We start from the raw sequence: 18,872 nt of genomic DNA, 5'->3' as shown, positions 1-18,872 counted from the left end.
CACTAGATTAATCCACTATGGTACACTAGATTAATCCACTATGGTACACTAGATTAATCCACTATGGTACACTAGATTAATCCACTATGGTACACTAGATTAATCCACTATGGTACACTAGATTAATCCACTATGGTACACTGGATTAATCCACTATGGTACACTAGATTAATCCACTATGGTACACTGGATTAATCCACTATGGTACACTAGATTAATCCACTATGGTACACTAGATTAATCCACTATGGTACACTAGATTAATCCACTATGGTACACTAGATTAATCCACTATGGTACACTAGATTAATCCACTATGGTACACTAGATTAATCCACTATGGTACACTAGATTAATCCACTATGGTACACTAGATTAATCCACTATGGTACACTAGATTAATCCACTATGGTACACTAGATTAATCCACTATGGTACACTGGATTAATCCACTATGGTACACTAGATTAATCCACTATGGTACACTGGATTAATCCACTATGGTACAGAACATTCAAATGATCAGTTTGAAAAAGGCAGTGGAACATGGATGATATACTGTAGGCTGTGCAAATGACTGTGTACAGAAAGACAGTCAAATTTAGCACATGTTTGTATTCATGAATTGAAACAAAATAATGAAATATCTACAACGCAATACAGGGGAAAAAAATGAAATATAAGTAAATGTGTAGTTAAAATAAAACATCTTAATTTAGAATAGCTGAGAGAACTTCTCTTGTAAGACTGAGGGGTTACACCACTTCCTCACATCATTTACTCATCAATGTAAAATAAGCAAAAACTAGTAAATAAAACGTAAAAGATTATGTTTGATCAACTCAAACTCATCACTGCCACCCCGTCATTTAGACATTGCTGCTTTAATAAGGCTACAGTGACCGCGTTCTGAGTTCAGATGAAAGTGGGGCATCAGCGTTGAACCTTCCACCGCCATCGATGTCGCCATCGCCAACACCACAGCCACCATGATGAACTCCACATGAACTCCTTGTATCTTTAGTTACCAGGCAGATCTGGCCCTCCCATTGGCTCAGGCACGGGGTCCATATTTTGGAGATTAACGGACCCCCTGCTGTCATTATTACCACCGTTGCCCCCCCATGTGTGAGAATGAATTAATCGCTCTTCAAGATTTCTAATTTCATCTCATCATATCTCTGGTATTTCTCGTCGCCGGGGTTCGGTGACCAGAGGGGAAATAAATTAGATAGCTCTGGTCGTGCTCGTTTTCCTCTAAAGTCTTAACTGTGTACCAACTGCGAACGTGATGTCAATTGTGTGCAATTATGCGATTAGGGTGATGTGATGAGGTCTGGGATTTCCAGCCAAAGCATGGAAATGTGAGATATGGAATACATTAAGAATATGTATCACGTTTTTTTGTTTTTCCGTGTCCTTTCACTTTGGCCAATCTATCAACAGGACTGGGTTCTAAATGGCACGCCGAAAGTAGAAAGAGCTAGTAACTTTTAAAAAATGAGACGTGTGAGAGGGAATATATGCTGCGTTAGTAGCATTGCTAACCAGCAAAAGTTGTAGGCCATTTTAAAGATATAATAATATTGCTGATATTCTTGGGCAGTAGGCCAACATGTCAGTTGTGTGCATTTGAATTGATAAGGCTGCAGTACAAGAGTTAGAATTTAAAAAAAAAAAGTTTTCACTGTGAATACTTCTTTAATTCTAACTCTTGTACTGCAGCCTTATCAATTCAACTGCACACAACTGACATGTTTGGCCAATTTATTTAAATTTTTAATAGATGTAATATAAAGTAGGCATGTTTTCCCTTGAGAGGCTATATAGGTGCCTTTTCTTACCCAAGGCTCTGATGAAAGTCATTACACTGTTTGTTTGTCTTGTTAATAAAACAGAGTGCTCCTTTTTCTTTATTCTCCCAGATAGTCACCAGTTGAAGTATCCTGGAGAAAGGAATGATAGTCACCAGTTGAAGTATCCTGGAGTAAGGAATGATAGTCACCAGTTGAAGTGTCCCGGAGTAAGGAATGATAGTCACCAGTTGAAGTATCCTGGAGTAAGGAATGATAGTCACCAGTTGAAGTGTCCCGGAGTAAGGAATGATAGTCACCAGTTGAAGTATCCCGGAGTAAGGAATGATAGTCACCAGTTGAAGTGTCCCGGAGTAAGGAATGATAGTCACCAGTTGAAGTGTCCTGGGGTAAGGAATGTTTTTGGGATTTTCAAGTCCCTCAGTCACCTGATACTCTTTAGGTTCGAGCTGGTCTGAAGTGTATTTGTATTCTTACATTACTGTTTTGCGAAAACGTTATAGGACTACTTTTTCATGCATTCCAAAGGAATACTGTAAAAAATATATATTTGTTTATTTACGTATGTATAAGAAGAAAACTAGCTATAATACTAGTGTAAAAAGTAACAAAGAAAATATATATATATATATATCTTATTTATGCTGTAATTTTCAATTATTTAGAAATAAATGTATTTTTTAAAGGTAGCATTTTACCAAAACTAAACAATTGATTAGTAAATAGTTTATTCATAAATTATTCATCATTACTCCCACATTTGTAAATGTTAGCAACCTAGTTATTAACACATTTATGAACAACATTTAAAGTATTTAATAATGATTCATAAAGCCATTCATAAAATATTTTATATAGGTCCTTAAAAACCATTTTCTAATCATAAGTTAATTATTTTTGCATGACCACATCTTAACTGTTGGCTATTCAAACTTCATCAATACTTTATAAATGTTTTGATTGATGTGTAATTTTTCACAAAATGGCGGGCATTCTAGCAGTACCTGATGCTCCTTAAGGTCTCAAAATGACCTAGAAAAATAAGCACACAATAGAGGAGAGTGGGGTAAATTTAGCAATGTTTTACATACAGCATCACTCTGTCAAGGGGAGTATAGTATTCTTTCTAACAAAGATATCTATATATATTTCAGGATTTGTGTATCCCTGGAAATAATCAGAATTCATGTGAACATTACAGTTTTGAAAACATAGCTTGTCCCAAAAAAGTTATCCCTTTGCACAACTTACCCCAGGTATGAGGTAAGTTGAGCGGCAGGACAGGGTAAATTAAGCCACCTACACATTTCTGCACTGAATTAAATAATACCACTACTTTTTAAAACCATGTCTATCTTTATTTCCCAAACACAATTCGACATTATCACAATCACTTTTCGTCTTTTAATCATTTTAAGCTTCTGTTACTTTATATCCAATAATACCTTTACACCTGGAAATTAAAAACACTTACATCAACTTACCCCACGGCCATTGGCTCAACTTTCACCTCAACACCCCATGGCCATTGGCTCAACCTTCACCTCAACTTACCCCATGGCCATTGGCTCAACCTTCACCTCAACACCCCATGGCCATTGTACGGTGGCCGGGAAGTGCAAAGCAACATTACAAAGAATGAAACACTTTTACAAAGCTCGAGACAAATTTACATTTTGGAAAACAAATTTACATTTTGGAAAACAAATTTACATTTTATAAAACAAATTAACATTTTATAAAACAAATTAACATTTTATAAAACAAATTTACATTTTAGAAAACAAATTAACAAGACGCAAAACACTTTTACCAGTCCCGAAACAAATTTACAAATGACAGATTCGTCACGGAAAGGGAATGTACCATATACCGGAAGTGACACGGAAGTGATGAGCGTGGTCTTTTCGTATTGTTGTTGTGGAGTTTATGACGTCAAATAAGTTTATGGTGACCGCCAGAACATGGACTGCGGCCGAGGGATGTTTTGCCCGTTTTGTGGCAAACACATGAACAGCTTAACGCGGTTTTGCTTTACGTGTGGTCGGTGTTTGGAGTTTTTAAAGGACGCGGACAAGACGGAAACATTGGAAACACAGGGGACGTCTCGACAGCCGGACAGTGCTATGCAAAGTAAGTTTAGCAAAACCAAAACGCTAGCTAAGGACAGTAACTCTAATGATTTTTTGAGCGGCTTCTAACTTTCTGTTTCGGAACTCTGTCCATTTCTGCAGAACAACCATGCCCATCATACAAACAGTTCATGGAGTACAGAAGCTCGAAATCAAAAGAACGACAGTCTTTTAACTATGGGCCAAAAGGAAGATATAGGCCTAAAGAAAGAACACGTCCAGGTAAGGTGTACTGACCGTCCTATACAATTTTGCAATGCTCTATATGTATTTGTGTGTTTGTGTATATTTATTTTACCTATGTATACATTAATTATATCTTTGTTATTTTACTAGATAAACGTAGGATTGATGGTGCCAAGTGGAACTGATTTAAAACCTCTAAGAGGGAAAACACTACAGTTATTTACAGACCCAGAGGTAGCAGCACCTGATCTACTGAAACAAGCTGTCCAGAAAATGACAACATTTAACAAGGACATGCACGAAGGACCTTATGTCCTTTTGTATCCAGACTGCTCAGAGGTGGTTCATGTGCCTGGGTCAGAAAGGCCATTCAAATTGGCAGAATATAAAAAGGAAATAGGAAAGGCATAGTCCAGGATCACTTTTTTCATTTGCCTAGAAAAACACTATAAAAGAGGTTAGTGGATCTCATGATTCAATATTTTTACATATTTAGATACTCTGCTGGAGGATAGATAAAGGTTGTTTGAATTATCTTTTTCAGTGGATGATACCTCAGACTCTGATTCTGAAATTGTCATCACAACAAGGAGCACAGCTGAACTCAATCGTGCTGACACTTTGGTACATCAGTTATTTCTCTTTTTTAAAATGTTTATGTATGTTTGTATTTATTCATTTTCATATAATTTATTAATTAGATGTACATTGGATTTTAAGCATAAAATCAATGTCCTGGTCAATATTTTAGTGGAAAAAGGCTTGTTTTGATTATTTTGCAGTAACTATTAAACAGTAACACAGACAACCATTCAGCATTGATATATACTGTATGTGGTAATGGAAAAATAATGGAACCTGTTAAAAGTTGTTGATCATTTTATCCGTTTCCTCTCAGGTTTTTGAACCACAAAATCAAAGTACTCCCAAACACAAGCTGGACGATGAAAGGTAGGTGTTGCACACTTGGACACAAAGGAATTTTCACACGTGCAATAATCATTCATATTTTGTTGGGCTACAGTGCTTTCACTACCAGGTAAAGTGCAATTTCACCTTTTTTTTTTATTTAACTCACAAAACTGATAAAACTACTAGCAGATATTTCACTACTTATTCACATACACATTATACATACATTTATATTGCTGCACATAAGCTCAACGTTGCTACATGCTATCAGCTGTTTCTGTAACTGACTGCGGTGCCCCCTCGCTCCCTACCTAAAGGACCCACAGCTGCCTGTGTGAGCAGAGCTTTACAGAATAAACCCACTGAAATACAGTTGCTCTTGCAGTTGAATAAACAAAAATTAACCAAACCATTAAAAAAAAACACGTGAGAATGAAGTGGGGGTATCCACTGTCCATTCATATGTCCCACATCACTGTCGATCCTGCATAGGTACTATAGGCCTTTACTGAAGTGGCACGGTCATCCAGAACCAACTTAAAGAACTCCAACACGTTTCGGCATCTAGCCTTTGTCAGGGAGTCAAATAGATGTAATGAGAGACACTGGGTTTTTTCTAGTGGTAATCCACCAATAGGAAACATGGGACACATCCATATACATAATGTTTACATGATTTGACTATTGTAGGCCTGAAGGACACCTACTGGTTTTAAGATGTCTACAACACCTACTCTAGCCCAGAACACCTTGGACACTAGAAAATACCCATTGTCTCTCATTTCATCTGTTTGACTCGCTGATCGAAGGCTAGATGCAAAAACGCATTAAAGTTCTTTTAAATTGGTTCTGTATGGCTTGGCCACTTGCAATACAAGCATTTTAATAGTTAAAAAATAGTAGTTTGAGCTTTCTTTTATTTTATACCTTTTCCATTAAAAAAGAAACTCAAACTAACTCAGATTTGAGTCCAGGAAGCGCTCCTATCCACATGTTCTCAAAATAATCTTTTTTTTTTTACATCTTTCTGTTCCCTCTACTACTACATGCTACTCAAAGCTACATTATAGCCTTTATCATGGAGCTAATCATTTTAATATGTTTTATCATGTTTCAGAGATGCACCAGGACAATCAACAATTCAGCCTGGACAGGTAATAAGGCAGAGTGTGGCAGCATGACATTTCTTGCTTTCAGTGTTGTTGTTTCAGACATTTTAATCTTTTTTTCAGATAGTAATATCTGATGCTGAGGATCTGGATCCACCGGAAGCAAATCCAGAAAAAATTTTCTTGCTACAGGTAAGTAAAAAAAAAGAAAAGATAATGACTGACATAATTTAAATGTATTGAACTGATTACATGGGGAAGACATTTTTGTTTGTAAGATGTTTTAACATGGAAATGGCAATTTCCCCAACAGTAAATACACAGACCTGTATTCACCAAATGTTGAGCAGGAGGACGAAGAGCCGGTTGCTGTCAATGTGAAGAATTTCCAACACACAGCAATGTAATATGCTTTTGACTATAGCACTCCAGTTTTTTCACTGTACAATAGTTCTTGTATATCTGGAATATCCACAAATGAATTAACTTTTTTGTCATTACAGGGAGGAGACGGACATTGCATTACCTGACATCGTAGCAAACCTGTCTCTTCCTATTGATCATAAAAAAGTCAGCCGGTTTAACATCTCAAGGGATAATGTTTGGGATGGGGCAGTCAGAGGTTTCAAGCGTACAACATATTCTGAAACCTGTGACATGCTGGTGAAATTTACTGATGATACTGGTGTTCTGGAAGAGGGAATTGACACTGGTGGTCCAAGACGAGAGTTTTTAACTCTACTGATGAAACACCTAAAAGACCGGCCCATTTTTGATGGACCAGAAGGACATCGGTTCTTGGTCTACAATGCAAAGGGTATGCATATTGGTTGGATGTGTACTATAGGCTACTAATGGTTGGTTAATGCTCATTGACCAGATATATCACATGACATATGCTTGCATATTACAGTATATACAGTAATGCATTGTTTTAATTTTGCAATATGAATTCATTCACAGCTGTTAGGGAGGATGAATACTACTTGGCAGGAAAGATGATTGCTGTGTCAGTTGTGCATGGAGGTCCAGGACCCCATTTCCTGTCAGAAGATCTTGTACATTATCTTGCAGGCCAGCCTTCATTCAAAGCAGCAAATAATTTAATAACTGATGAAGAAATAGGGAAAGCTTTGCAAGAGGTGAGAATAGCATAAGGGTATGGTAGGGCAGAGTTTTTCATACTTACTGCAGTGTTTTTGAGACAATGTTTACTTCCTATATCACGTGCGGAATATATTTAATTAATTTATTAGTTTTTGATAGTGTAAGATTACACCTTGCTATGTACGTTATTAAAAAAATAGGCAAGGAGATACAGTGCATACAGTTATTGACTGGGGTGTTTTTGCCCATTTTCATGTCTTTCAGATTGAGAATGCTGCTTCATTGGATGCTCTGCAAGAATGTATGATGAGACACAGCACAATGTTACAGACAGCAGGTTGTCTGAGACATGTGGCTACTGTGGAAGAAAATAAAGAAATCGTGTCAGACTACCTCCAATGGTATACCATTGACCGCAACTCATCTGTAATTGACAGGTAAGATGATATTTGTAGTGATGAGATTTTTATTTATTTATGTATGAATTTTTTGTTTGAAATGCCTCATGGTCCCCATCTTTGGTTTATGCAAGTATGTATATCTGTTATCAATTTGTCCTTAATCAGAATTTGTACCTTAGTGTATTTCAACGGATATGTGATGTCACTTCATTCTGTGTCAAACTACAATGCCTTCATTAAGTCTGCACACCTTTATAGATTCAATTTAAAATATATTTAAATCCTTTTCCTCATCAATCCACACACAATACATCATAATGACAAAGCAAAAACAGAAATTAGATCTTAGGTTTCTCCTCCTGAATAACTCTTCCATAGAGGAAAATCAGTCCAGTTACCCCTTAAAGTGATCCATCCACCTCTGCTGCACATCTGGCAGCAGAGTGATGGTTTGAGGCTCACTTTACCCATCAAACCCTTGATGACTTGCTGCTGTTTATCCAACCACCTGCTCCATACTGTAGCAGTGTCATTTACATATGGATCTATTTCTGCCCTCAGTTCTCATAGAGATCCTGACATGCAGAGAGGTTTTAGTATCTCTTGTAAATGTCCCTGAAAATCAGATATAAAGAGTGTGGTGATGTTGTGTGTAAAGCCTGTAGCTTCATACACAAGGAATCCAGGCTGGAATTACTTCCAAAGGTGCTTCAACAGTGTACTGAGAAAATGGTTAATTAACTTGTGCGAATGTGATATTCCAGTTTTTAATTTTTATTAAATTTGCTACAATTTCTAAAAACTTGTTTTTGCTTTGTCATTACGATGTATTGTGTGTAGGCTGATGAGGAAAAATATTAATATTACTATTTTAAATTGAATCTATAACGAAACAAAGTTGTGAAAAAGTGCAATGGGTGTGTAGACTTTCTGAAGGCATCGTGTGAGTGCTCAAGCCACCCATCCGTCTGTGTCATTCCAGTCTTTTGTTTCTGTGTGTTATACTTACAGTTTGTAACAATTAACGTTTAATGTGCAATGCAAAAATAGGGTTTTTGAAATCAATTTTCAACAATGTTAAGGTGGATAGTAATTGTAGAGAAGAGAATATTTAATAGTTTTCTTTAGATAATTTTAAATTCAATTGGCACTACACAGCAGTGAAACAATGTTTGTGTTCACTCTGTAGATTCAGAGATGGTCTTTCAACCCTGGAGTTTTTGACTGCACTACAGCAACACCCTACTTTGCTGGCCCCTGTCATGTGCCACTCTTAAAGGCGACTCACTGCTTTTGAGCTTGAGAGACTTTTCAAACCTGACCTCAGTCCTTTGGGGAGTAATCGAAGACTTAAAGAAAGTCAAACCATGGCCTACTGGGCAGACTATCTCATTGATTGTGAAGGTTTGTTAGTTTGTTTTTTATAACTAGTTAAGAAAACACATGGCAGTGATGTATCTGAATTGTTTTTCTTTGCAGAAGGCCAGGCTGCTGTGTCTGTGGAAGATGTTTTGATGTTTGCTACTGGGCTGTCTTCACTTCCCCCATCTGGCTTGGAACCACTGCCTCAAATAGAGTTCCTGGAGGACTCTGCGTTCCCAATGGCAAATACATGTTCAAACTCCTTGAGATTACCACTCCTAGACTCATACACTTTGTTTAAGTCACAAATGGACTTTGGAATTCAAAATAGTCCAGGATTCGGCTGTTTCTAAGCTATATGATGGATGACCCCTAGAGTTAAGACTCTGAAAAAGTTGTTGTTGTTAAAGGTTAGGGTTGGGCATCATTTAGATTTTAACGATTCTGATTCCAATTCTTCCTTTTGATTCCGGTTCTTATCGATTCTCGATTCCGATTCTTTGAGTGGTCACATGCTTATTTCACAAATAAGAGGAAAGTTTTATTTTGATTCAAAGGTGGGTTGCAGTTTGACGGGGCTTTTTCAATGTAAAATAAAGCCACACTAGAGCACTGCTTACTGTGCTCCATGGCTGCAACACAACAAGCACCTGGCCGCTACAGAAACCAAAACTTGCGCATGTTAAATTTGGAACCCATGATCAGATTTGAAACCCAATCCTCCAAAACGATTCCAATAAAGAAACAATTCCGATGGAATCGTAATTTTTTAAACTATTCCAAGTAGGAATTGGTTCTTGATGCCCAACCCTATTAAAGGTGCACTTTTAAAGTGCAGTTGCCAAAGTTGTTTTTATAATGTTACGGTATGTGAGCATGTTCTTTTCTCACAGTAAACATTTTGAAAATGTTTTAGATCCATTACTCTCAATACTACAAAAGTGTAATAAATACTGATTACTATTTTTTGATTAATTTACTTCACACTTAAAAACAATTAAGCTTTGGGTGACAGATTCATAAATATTGTGTTCAGACAGACAGCAGTATTCCACCACTACAAAAAACCCTCCCTTTTTGATAATTTCATAGCTGAGCCATTTCTTTTAGTTTCATGTACAGTTCGGATGCAGACTCCCAGTTGTCTGGCTTCTGTAACTGATTGTGTTCCATGGCAAAGTCCAAGTACTCCTGCATGTTTGGGTCCCCACAAGGAGTCATTGACAGGCTAGCCTCAGGAAGGGCATCCAGTTCAGCTTGTTGACTTTGAAATCCGCAGTCTCTGGAGCCAAACCTATGTTAAATAGAATACATAATTGCATTTATTTTCATTTAAGCTAAAACGTTACATTAATGCTTTTATCTGTTTATTATCACCAATGTATCACCTGTGTGGTAAGTAGTAGAGTTCATTGGGCACTCCTCCTGGACATGCTGCTGTTCTGGAAGGGCAAATCCTGTGGCTGTTCCACAGTCTCACACACTCATCCAAGTCCTTCTGAATAACATCACCAAAGCAATATCTCAATAGGCATTGATGCTCATGACTCCCGTTGAAGTATCCGGCATCTCTAAGGTCGGCAAATAACTCCATCCAGAACTGAGACCTATAGAAATGGATACAAATGTTTAGTTATACTATAAATAATAAAGGTTAGTTATAATGAAATATATGGTCTGTGCATCTTTTGGTCATTCGATTTTCTTTTCAGGAACAGCTACTTTTCCTGACGGGCAGGATTTGCTTTACAAATTTGTATTGATAATTATTGTGCTCGTTTTTCATTAATCGTTCCTGAGAAGAAAATCGAATGACCAAAAGATGCAATGACCCTTTATGAAGACAACTCACCTTCCCTTTCTAAATATAGACCACCAGGACTCAATACGCTGGTTATTTATAGATGAGCCGTACATGTGGCTGGACGCTCCAGAGTAGTAGTCACTGTGATGGTGGCGTAGGGTACATTGAATTGCAGCCATTATGCCGTTCTCAGTGCCGCAATCAGTCCTCAGTCTCATGGGGATGATACCGAGGTTTCGCACACATGACATGAAATAGTGAGCAATCACTGTTGGGTTATTATTTGTTGGTCCACATTGAAGCCACAATACTTTACGTGAAAATCTCTCTATGCATCCCGAAATGGCCAAACCGAATGGATTAAGTTTGTCATAACCATCTGCGTGCCACATATAGTTAGGTCCCATTGAGTAGTTGTCCAGGTCCACGAAGTTCAAATCTGATGGCGTTACTCACGGCTTTTGGCGAGGAATAATCCTTTCTGCGGTACAACCCGGCTTCGTTCAGTTTACTTTTAAGAGTCCTCAAGCTGATGTTTACACCGTGTAGACTTGACATCATGTCCACGATTACAGCGTACGAGTGACCCTCGTTAAAATATTGAACGCAATGATGCAGTATGTCTGGTGTTTCCGTCTGGTCCGCGTCCTTTAAAAACTCCAAACACCGACCACACGTAAAGCAAAACCGCGTTAAGCTGTTCATGTGTTTGCCACAAAACGAGCAAAACATCCCTCGGCCGCAGTCCATGTTCGGGCGGTCACCATAAACAACACGAAAAGACCACACTCATCACTTCCGTGTCACTTCCGGTATATGGTACATTCCCTTTCCGTGACGAATCTGTCATTTGTAAATTTGTTTCGGGACTGGTAAAAGTGTTTTGCGTCTTGTTAATTTGTTTTCTAAAATGTAAATTTGTTTTCTAAAATGTAAATTTGTTTTCTAAAATGTAAATTTGTTTTCCAAAATGTAAATGTGTTTTCCAAAATGTAAATTTGTTTTCCAAAATGTAAATTTGTCTCGAGCTTTGTAAAAGTGTTTCATTCTTTGTAATGTTGCTTTGCACTTCCCAGCCACCGTACCATTGGCTCAACCTTCACCTCAACACCGCATGGCCAGCTTCAAGGATGCACTTTCATGCTAGGTTTAGGACCTCATATTGAAGCTTATAGAGACCCCAACTGATGTATAGAACAATCTACTTTGGTTTAGATACAATCATCATGAAATCTCTAACAATAAATTAATTTGACTTTGTGAAAATACATTTTCTGGGACCTAACTGGTATACCACTTTTTCCATGTAGTTTATTCCTTCACAGACTCCATGAAATGATGACCTCTTCCAAAATATTTTGTCAAATTATAGATTTTGTTTATGGTTTGCTAGAAACAAGGGTGGCTCAACTTACTCCACTCTTCCCTACAAAGGAAATGTAGCCCGTTCCTGCAGTCAAATGAACTAGTGGCCTCATGGGTGGAATATTATTAATTTTATTCATAATAATTAATAAGTACATTCTTCTGTGATGTATATAAAGTGTAATATTGGGATGCAAACTTAAACTTGAATGCATTTAATCTCTTTATCTGACATGGTACAGGTGTCCTATTTTTTTAAGCCCATAACCATGTGTGTGAGGTGAAATACTCTTGTTTCAAAGTAGATTTGTTTAAGACTACCAAGAAACACTCCGTGTGACCCTGATTTCAGTAAAAGGTTAAGAAAATATATTGAACATTTTATTCCAAAACAGTCACACTATTGTAATATTGCTCATTAAAATAACGTTTTTAATCAGAGAATGTTAACATAAGCGTTTCTTGGCAGTGACTTTTCTACGAAAACCAAAGTTTGGATTGCAGTAGCTCCTTACAGCGGTCCGTAGACTGCTTACGAGGTAAGTAAAGACATACAGTGGGGAGAACAAGTAAAACAAGTACATGTTCTCCCCACTGTATCTGAATACTTTATTTAACTTAACTATCCCATTACATATAAATAGTTAAAGGCTCAGTAAAGGTGCGAAAAGGTGTGAAAATAGTCTGCGGTTAAAAGACTGAAGCATTGGAATCATTTAAAGGTTATACATGTAATATTTCTACCTGCAAATAATAATAATAAAAAAATAATAATAATAATAATAATAATAATAATAATAATAATAATAATAATAATAATAATAATAATAATATGCCACTTAGCAGACGCTTTTATCCAAAGCGACTTACAGTCATGTGTGCATACATTTTTACGTATGGGTGGTCCCATAAGGAATAAAAATCCACTAGAGAAAAACTGTCCGGTCCGTTGTGTGTAGGCTACATTAGGATTAGTTTGCGTTCGTGAGGTTGACAACATTAACAAAAAATTTTAAACTGTTCCCCATGTGCTTGCAACAGTTGTTTTGCAACAGTTTTTGTGAATAAAATGTTCAATATATATCCTTTAGCATCCTGTGTTGTGTGCTTATTCTTTAACCATTGATATGTTGTTCTAGGTCATTTTGAGACCTTAAGGGGCATCAGGTACTGCTGGAATGTCTACCAATGGCATGACCATCTTTTCATGAGAAATTACACTGTTCACTCAAAACATTTATAAAGTATTTATACAGTAGAAATATCACACACTTTAGATGAGGTCATGCAAAAAGACGTAACTAATGATTAGTAAATGGTTTATAAGGACCTATATGAAACATTTAATGAATGAATGAAGGAATCTGTATTAAATGATGAATAAAATATTTACTGAGCCATTATAAATGGTTCATTAAGTGGAGTTATTATAAACCTACTTGAAAGTAATAAATGTAGGTATATGACTTAAGTAATGGTATGCCTATATAATGTATCTTTAATTATTCCCCATAGTAAATACTTGTTTGACTATATAATAATAATACTGATAATAATAATAATAATAATAAAAATAATAATGTATTATTAATAATAACAATGATAATAATATGAATAACAATAATAATAATAATAATAATAATAATAATAATAATAATAATAATAATAACGATAATCATATAATTATAAATGATAATGATAATAATAATAATAATAATATAATAATAATAATAATAATAATAATAATAATAATAATAATAATAATAATGATAATAATAATAGTAACACTATTATAAATAATAATGATAATATTAACTATAATAATAATAATGATAATAATAATATTATAATTATTAATAATAATGATAATAACACTAATAATAATAATAATGATAATAATACTAATACTAATAAAAATACTATTAATAAATTGTGACAGTTTCTACATGTTCTGCTGTGTAACTCGTTTGCATGTTAAAATAAGAGTGAAGTGATTTGGCCGCAGATTCACCTTCTCTGTTTCTGTTCAATCCTAAAATATCCCTGAGAAACCTTCCAGCCTCCGAGTGAAAATAACCGTTTAATCTGGGTTCATCTGGAGTTCAGTAATGATGATGCTGATGCCGAAGATGAGGATGGTGACTGCTCATAGGTTTGGACAGAAGGGTACCAAGCTTTGCCAAACTGCCCCTCTCCTGAACTCTCAATGTCTGTCCTGCGGCTGTTTCCCTCACCCCAAAACTGTCACATGTTTTTTGATCGCCCGTCCAGACGAGCAATCCATTTATTATTTTTTTTAGGCCAGGTCGTTAAAGATTGACCTCCTAGGGATGTCGGGAAATTCCATCAAAACTGGCCACTAGGGGCAACAGTGAGCACTAATACAATCAAATAGGATTAGGTTTTACTAGAACATGGTGGATGCGTGTTCAATCCCAGTCGTGGACACAGTTTCTTTAATTTTTTATTATTTTTTTCCTATCAAAAACATTAAGCCTTACCGTCCTTCCCATTAAGAATGAGTGTCTAAACATAATGTTTTAACCCTATCCCAAACCTTGACACTTACCTTACCCATTCAGAATGAATGTCTAAACATAATGTTTAACCCTATCCCAAAACCTTAACCCTTACCTTACCCATTCAAAATGAATGTCTAAACTTAACCCTTGACCTCTAAATATGACGTTTGGAGAAATGGAACGATACAGAGCAGCAAGAGAACCAAAACACTTTAAAAGTTGACGTTTGGAGCAACTTCTACATGTGATGTTTGGAGAACGATGATAAACGTTTAATTCTGCAGTGAGACTATGAGAGCTTATTTCATTTTTTTCACTTCTCATCTTTGTGCTACATCTCCCCATACACTTCTTCTTTCTCCCTGCTCTCCCCCTTCTACAGTGCGTGTCCCCATTAGCAAAGCTTGACCTTGTCCCCACAACAAACTCAGGAAAGTCATTGTTTGATGTGTTTTTGTTTGACAGGGCTAAAATGGAGGAGTGATGTGTTTTCTGTGTCTTTGTTTGACAGGGCTAAAATGGAGGAGTGATGTGTTTTCTGTGTCTTTGTTTGACAGGGCTAAAATGGAGGAGTGATGTGTTTTCTGTGTCTTTGTTTGACAGGGCTAAAATGGAGGAGTGATGTGTTTTCTGTGTCTTTGTTTGACAGGGCTAAAATGGAGGAGTGATGTGTTTTCTGTGTCTTTGTTTGACAGGGCTAAAATGGAGGAGTGATGTGTTTTCTGTGTCTTTGTTTGACAGGGCTAAAATGGAGGAGTGATGTGTTTTCTGTGTCTTTGTTTGACAGGGCTAAAATGGAGGAGTGATGTGTTTTCTGTGTCTTTGTTTGACAGGGCTAAAATGGAGGAGTGATGTGTTTTCTGTGTCTTTGTTTGACAGGGCTAAAATGGAGGAGTGATGTGTTTTCTGTGTCTTTGTTTGACAGGGCTAAAATGGAGGAGTGATGTGTTTTCTGTGTCTTTGTTTGACAGGGCTAAAATGGAGGAGTGATGTGTTTGAAATCTGTGTGTCTGAAACCTGTGGGCCCTGCCTGTCAGTCTTCTGGCCATGTATTGAACACTATCTACCACACTTAATGGTGGAACACTAACCCCACAGTCAACCCCACAGTCAACCCCACAGTCAACCCACAGTCAAATCCTCTGCTAACCCTACAGTCAACCCCACAGTCAACCCACAGTCAAATCCTCTGCTAACCCTACAGTCAACCCCACAGTCAACCCCACAGTCAACCCCACAGTCAACCCACAGTCAAATCCTCTGCTAACCCTACAGTCAACCCCACAGTCAACCCCACAGTCAACCCCACAGTCAACTCCTCTGCTAACCCCACAGTCAACTCCTCTGCTAACCCCACAGTCAACTCCTCCGCTAACCCCACAGTCAACCCCTCTGCTAACCCCACAGTCAGCTCCTCAGATTGGGCCGTTTAGATCAGTTTCTCTTCAGCAGTGTTTAGTGCAAGCCAACAGCTGGTGGACTTTGTGGAACAAGGCCATGAGCTGGAGGGGGCAGGGGGTTAAAACAGAGGGAGGGCGTTGCCCCCTTCCTTTTTCTGTTAATCCTGACCCTTGCATAAAGTCTCTCTGGGCAGTGTTGGGGTCTACACAGGCTATGGAGCAGACGCATGGCATTATGGGAGAGGAGCAGCATAATGCATCCACCACCCGTTATTCCTCCCTGTCAATCTGCATTATACCAACGTTTTTTGAAAGGGGGGGGGGGGTAGTTTACCGTGCGTCACCTTAAAAAGAAACAGGCCATTCTCTGACATAATTTAATTGGAGGGACATGTCTGCGAAAGGTCAACTGCGACAGTCGTTTTTTTGGAGTTGGTTGATGAAAATGGATTTGACAATTTGATGAATTATGTTTCTCTTTGCTTCTATGTACAGTATAAAAAAAGAGGATCATCTCTGACTTACAATTCAAACAAGGGTGATTCAGCAGGATCAGACACACACACATTTATAATGAATACGATATTAGTAGACACGGTATGTTGGTCGTACAGTTTATGCTTGCCTGGAAGAAATTGACAAAATGTGTCAATTGCTAATTTTGAAATCCACCCACATAGAGTGCCACATACAATTTAAAGAAAGGCTTACTATCTTACTTTTCTGTTACAATTTATCAGAAAACAATATTATAACAAAATGCATTCTGCTACAAATATGAGAGAGAACCTACAGCCATGAATTCGTTAGCTCCACTTAGAAGCATCACCTGACATTGCGTTGTTGCTATGGTTGCTCTGAAGAGGCAAAGACAAAACCGTGTTTGGTGAATTAGAGATTGAAGGAGTTACCGGTGACGTTATCCCATAATGACAACTAAACCAGACTAATCATTACTAACTGCCACAAATGAAAGGTCCAGACATGGTCTCAGTAGAATTGGAGTTTTATAAATCATTGCGAAGAGTATTATTTTGTTAGTGTACTTTGGACTGAGTACAATCTGTTCACAAAAAGTTGAAAAAAAAGCATTTTGTTACTTGCATCCACTACAAACTGAACTTCTATGCCCTTGGCCGATATGGATAATGCAACATTTCTGTCATTGCAAGAGAGAGGGGATAACTTATTCATAACTCTTCGACAGAGAACTGAAGGAAGAAGTGTAAAATGCCTCTTGTAACCTCGCCTGTATATTTGCTGCTTGTGCCCGGTAAACTGTGCTGACTTCAAGTGTCCTTCACAGATCCATTATTTCATCTCAGCTATTTTGTCCAGTATCAATAATACAACACCCAAATGGAAAGTCTATTTTATTCATTTGTACTATTGTATTTTTAGTAAGCTTTTATTTCCACACTTTATTTACTCTGTGGCCTGTATACTGTTAACAGCTTTTAAGAGCAATTTAGTACCATGCCAAAAGCACCAGGATCAAATGGATCCAGGTCCATTTCAGACACATGCTCTCTACAACTGGCAAATGCATTTTCTATCAAATAAAATGTCCATGTATTTTATTTTTTCACCCCTAACTTTTATTCCAGTTCTTTCATTCCTCTCAGTACTAGATGTGAGCATTACAACAGTCCATACATCAATAGTTGATATGGAGAACCCTTGGCATCCATTTATACGGTTCACAGAACACGCATATTTAGAATCACGTTAACCCATAAATAAAAATATACATATTTGACTGTTCACTTGTACTGTACACACATGCATACGTAAATCAAGATGAAACCCAAATAAATGCAGAATTTTAAAACATGTTAAAACAAAGCGAGTGCTTTAATCAATTATTTAATCATACAAATCTGAGAATGGCCTCACGCACTTATTTACAGCACAACCCCCAGCATGCCATATGTTGGCTGTGAGCTGTCAGTGTGTACATAGCAATAATGACATGGTTGAAGAGGTCCACATACTCTACAGTGTGTATGTACAACACTATATTGTGTCTGACCAGCAGGGGCAGTAGAGGGACAGAAGCTGATGCACAAAGGAAAACTTGGGATGATGAATGGAGTGTTGATTCAGTCATTGGGTCATCGACGTCCACAAACACGCAAATGCAAATGCAAACACACACAGACACTCACACACACACACTGACACACACACCAAAACCACAACCCCCTGCAGGTCCCATCTCTCCTTCCTTCGAGATAAACTGTCCCACACCTTCAAAGTTCAGTGAGCTTTGGGAAGCATCCATTTTACACTATGTCTTCAAAGCTAATCTGCTCTCTCTCCAGTCACCGGTTCCCTCTGATCCACTCTTATTAGGGTCTCCAAAACCTGGACTCCCGTGGACCCGGCGTTCAGCTAAGCACTCTGAGAGCTGTGTTGGCTCCTTTCTGTCCCTGTCTCTAGGCTAGCTAGCTCCAGGCCTGTAATACCACATCAATATCCCAGTAGGGAAGTGGCACCCCTCGTTCAGCTCACCGTAGGGTGTCGCCACTATTTGGGTTTGTTTTTTTTCTTTCTCCCCCCCTTCCTCAAAATAACTAAAGAGCATTTCACACAGGGGAGGTTGAAAAAGGTGAGGAACTTCCTCCCGTCCAGATTTTAATGAAATTAAAAAGAAGAAGACAAAGAAAAAAAAAAGCAGGAAAAAGGAGTTGGTGGGCATCAACATCCTGGACGCCTAGCAGCTGTCACTGCTCTGCATCTCAGTGCTTGAGGCGTC

At 37.6% G+C, this 18,872-nt stretch overlaps 1 protein-coding gene and 1 pseudogene across 1 annotated transcript; one reads left to right on the top strand and one right to left on the bottom strand.

Moving 5' to 3' along the window:
* Positions 1-3,754: 3,754 nt before the first annotated feature.
* LOC121536431 lies at positions 3,755-9,986 on the top strand (annotated as a pseudogene).
* On the bottom strand, positions 9,985-11,745 carry LOC121536429. The gene is made up of 3 exons (XM_041843688.2): positions 10,876-11,745; positions 10,412-10,630; positions 9,985-10,317 (listed from the first exon to the last, which is right to left on the bottom strand). Exons 1-3 carry the CDS (start codon positions 11,232-11,234, stop codon positions 10,110-10,112), a joined length of 786 nt encoding a protein of 261 aa, XP_041699622.2. The 5' UTR covers positions 11,235-11,745; the 3' UTR covers positions 9,985-10,109.
* Between the last annotated feature and the right edge of the window lie 7,127 nt (positions 11,746-18,872).

This window comes from Coregonus clupeaformis, chromosome 23 (assembly GCF_020615455.1).
Source record: "Coregonus clupeaformis isolate EN_2021a chromosome 23, ASM2061545v1, whole genome shotgun sequence".
In the NCBI taxonomy this organism is placed as follows: domain Eukaryota; kingdom Metazoa; phylum Chordata; class Actinopteri; order Salmoniformes; family Salmonidae; genus Coregonus; species Coregonus clupeaformis.
Note: the sequence above shows the minus strand (reverse complement) of the source record. Positions and strands in the feature narration are given on the sequence as shown.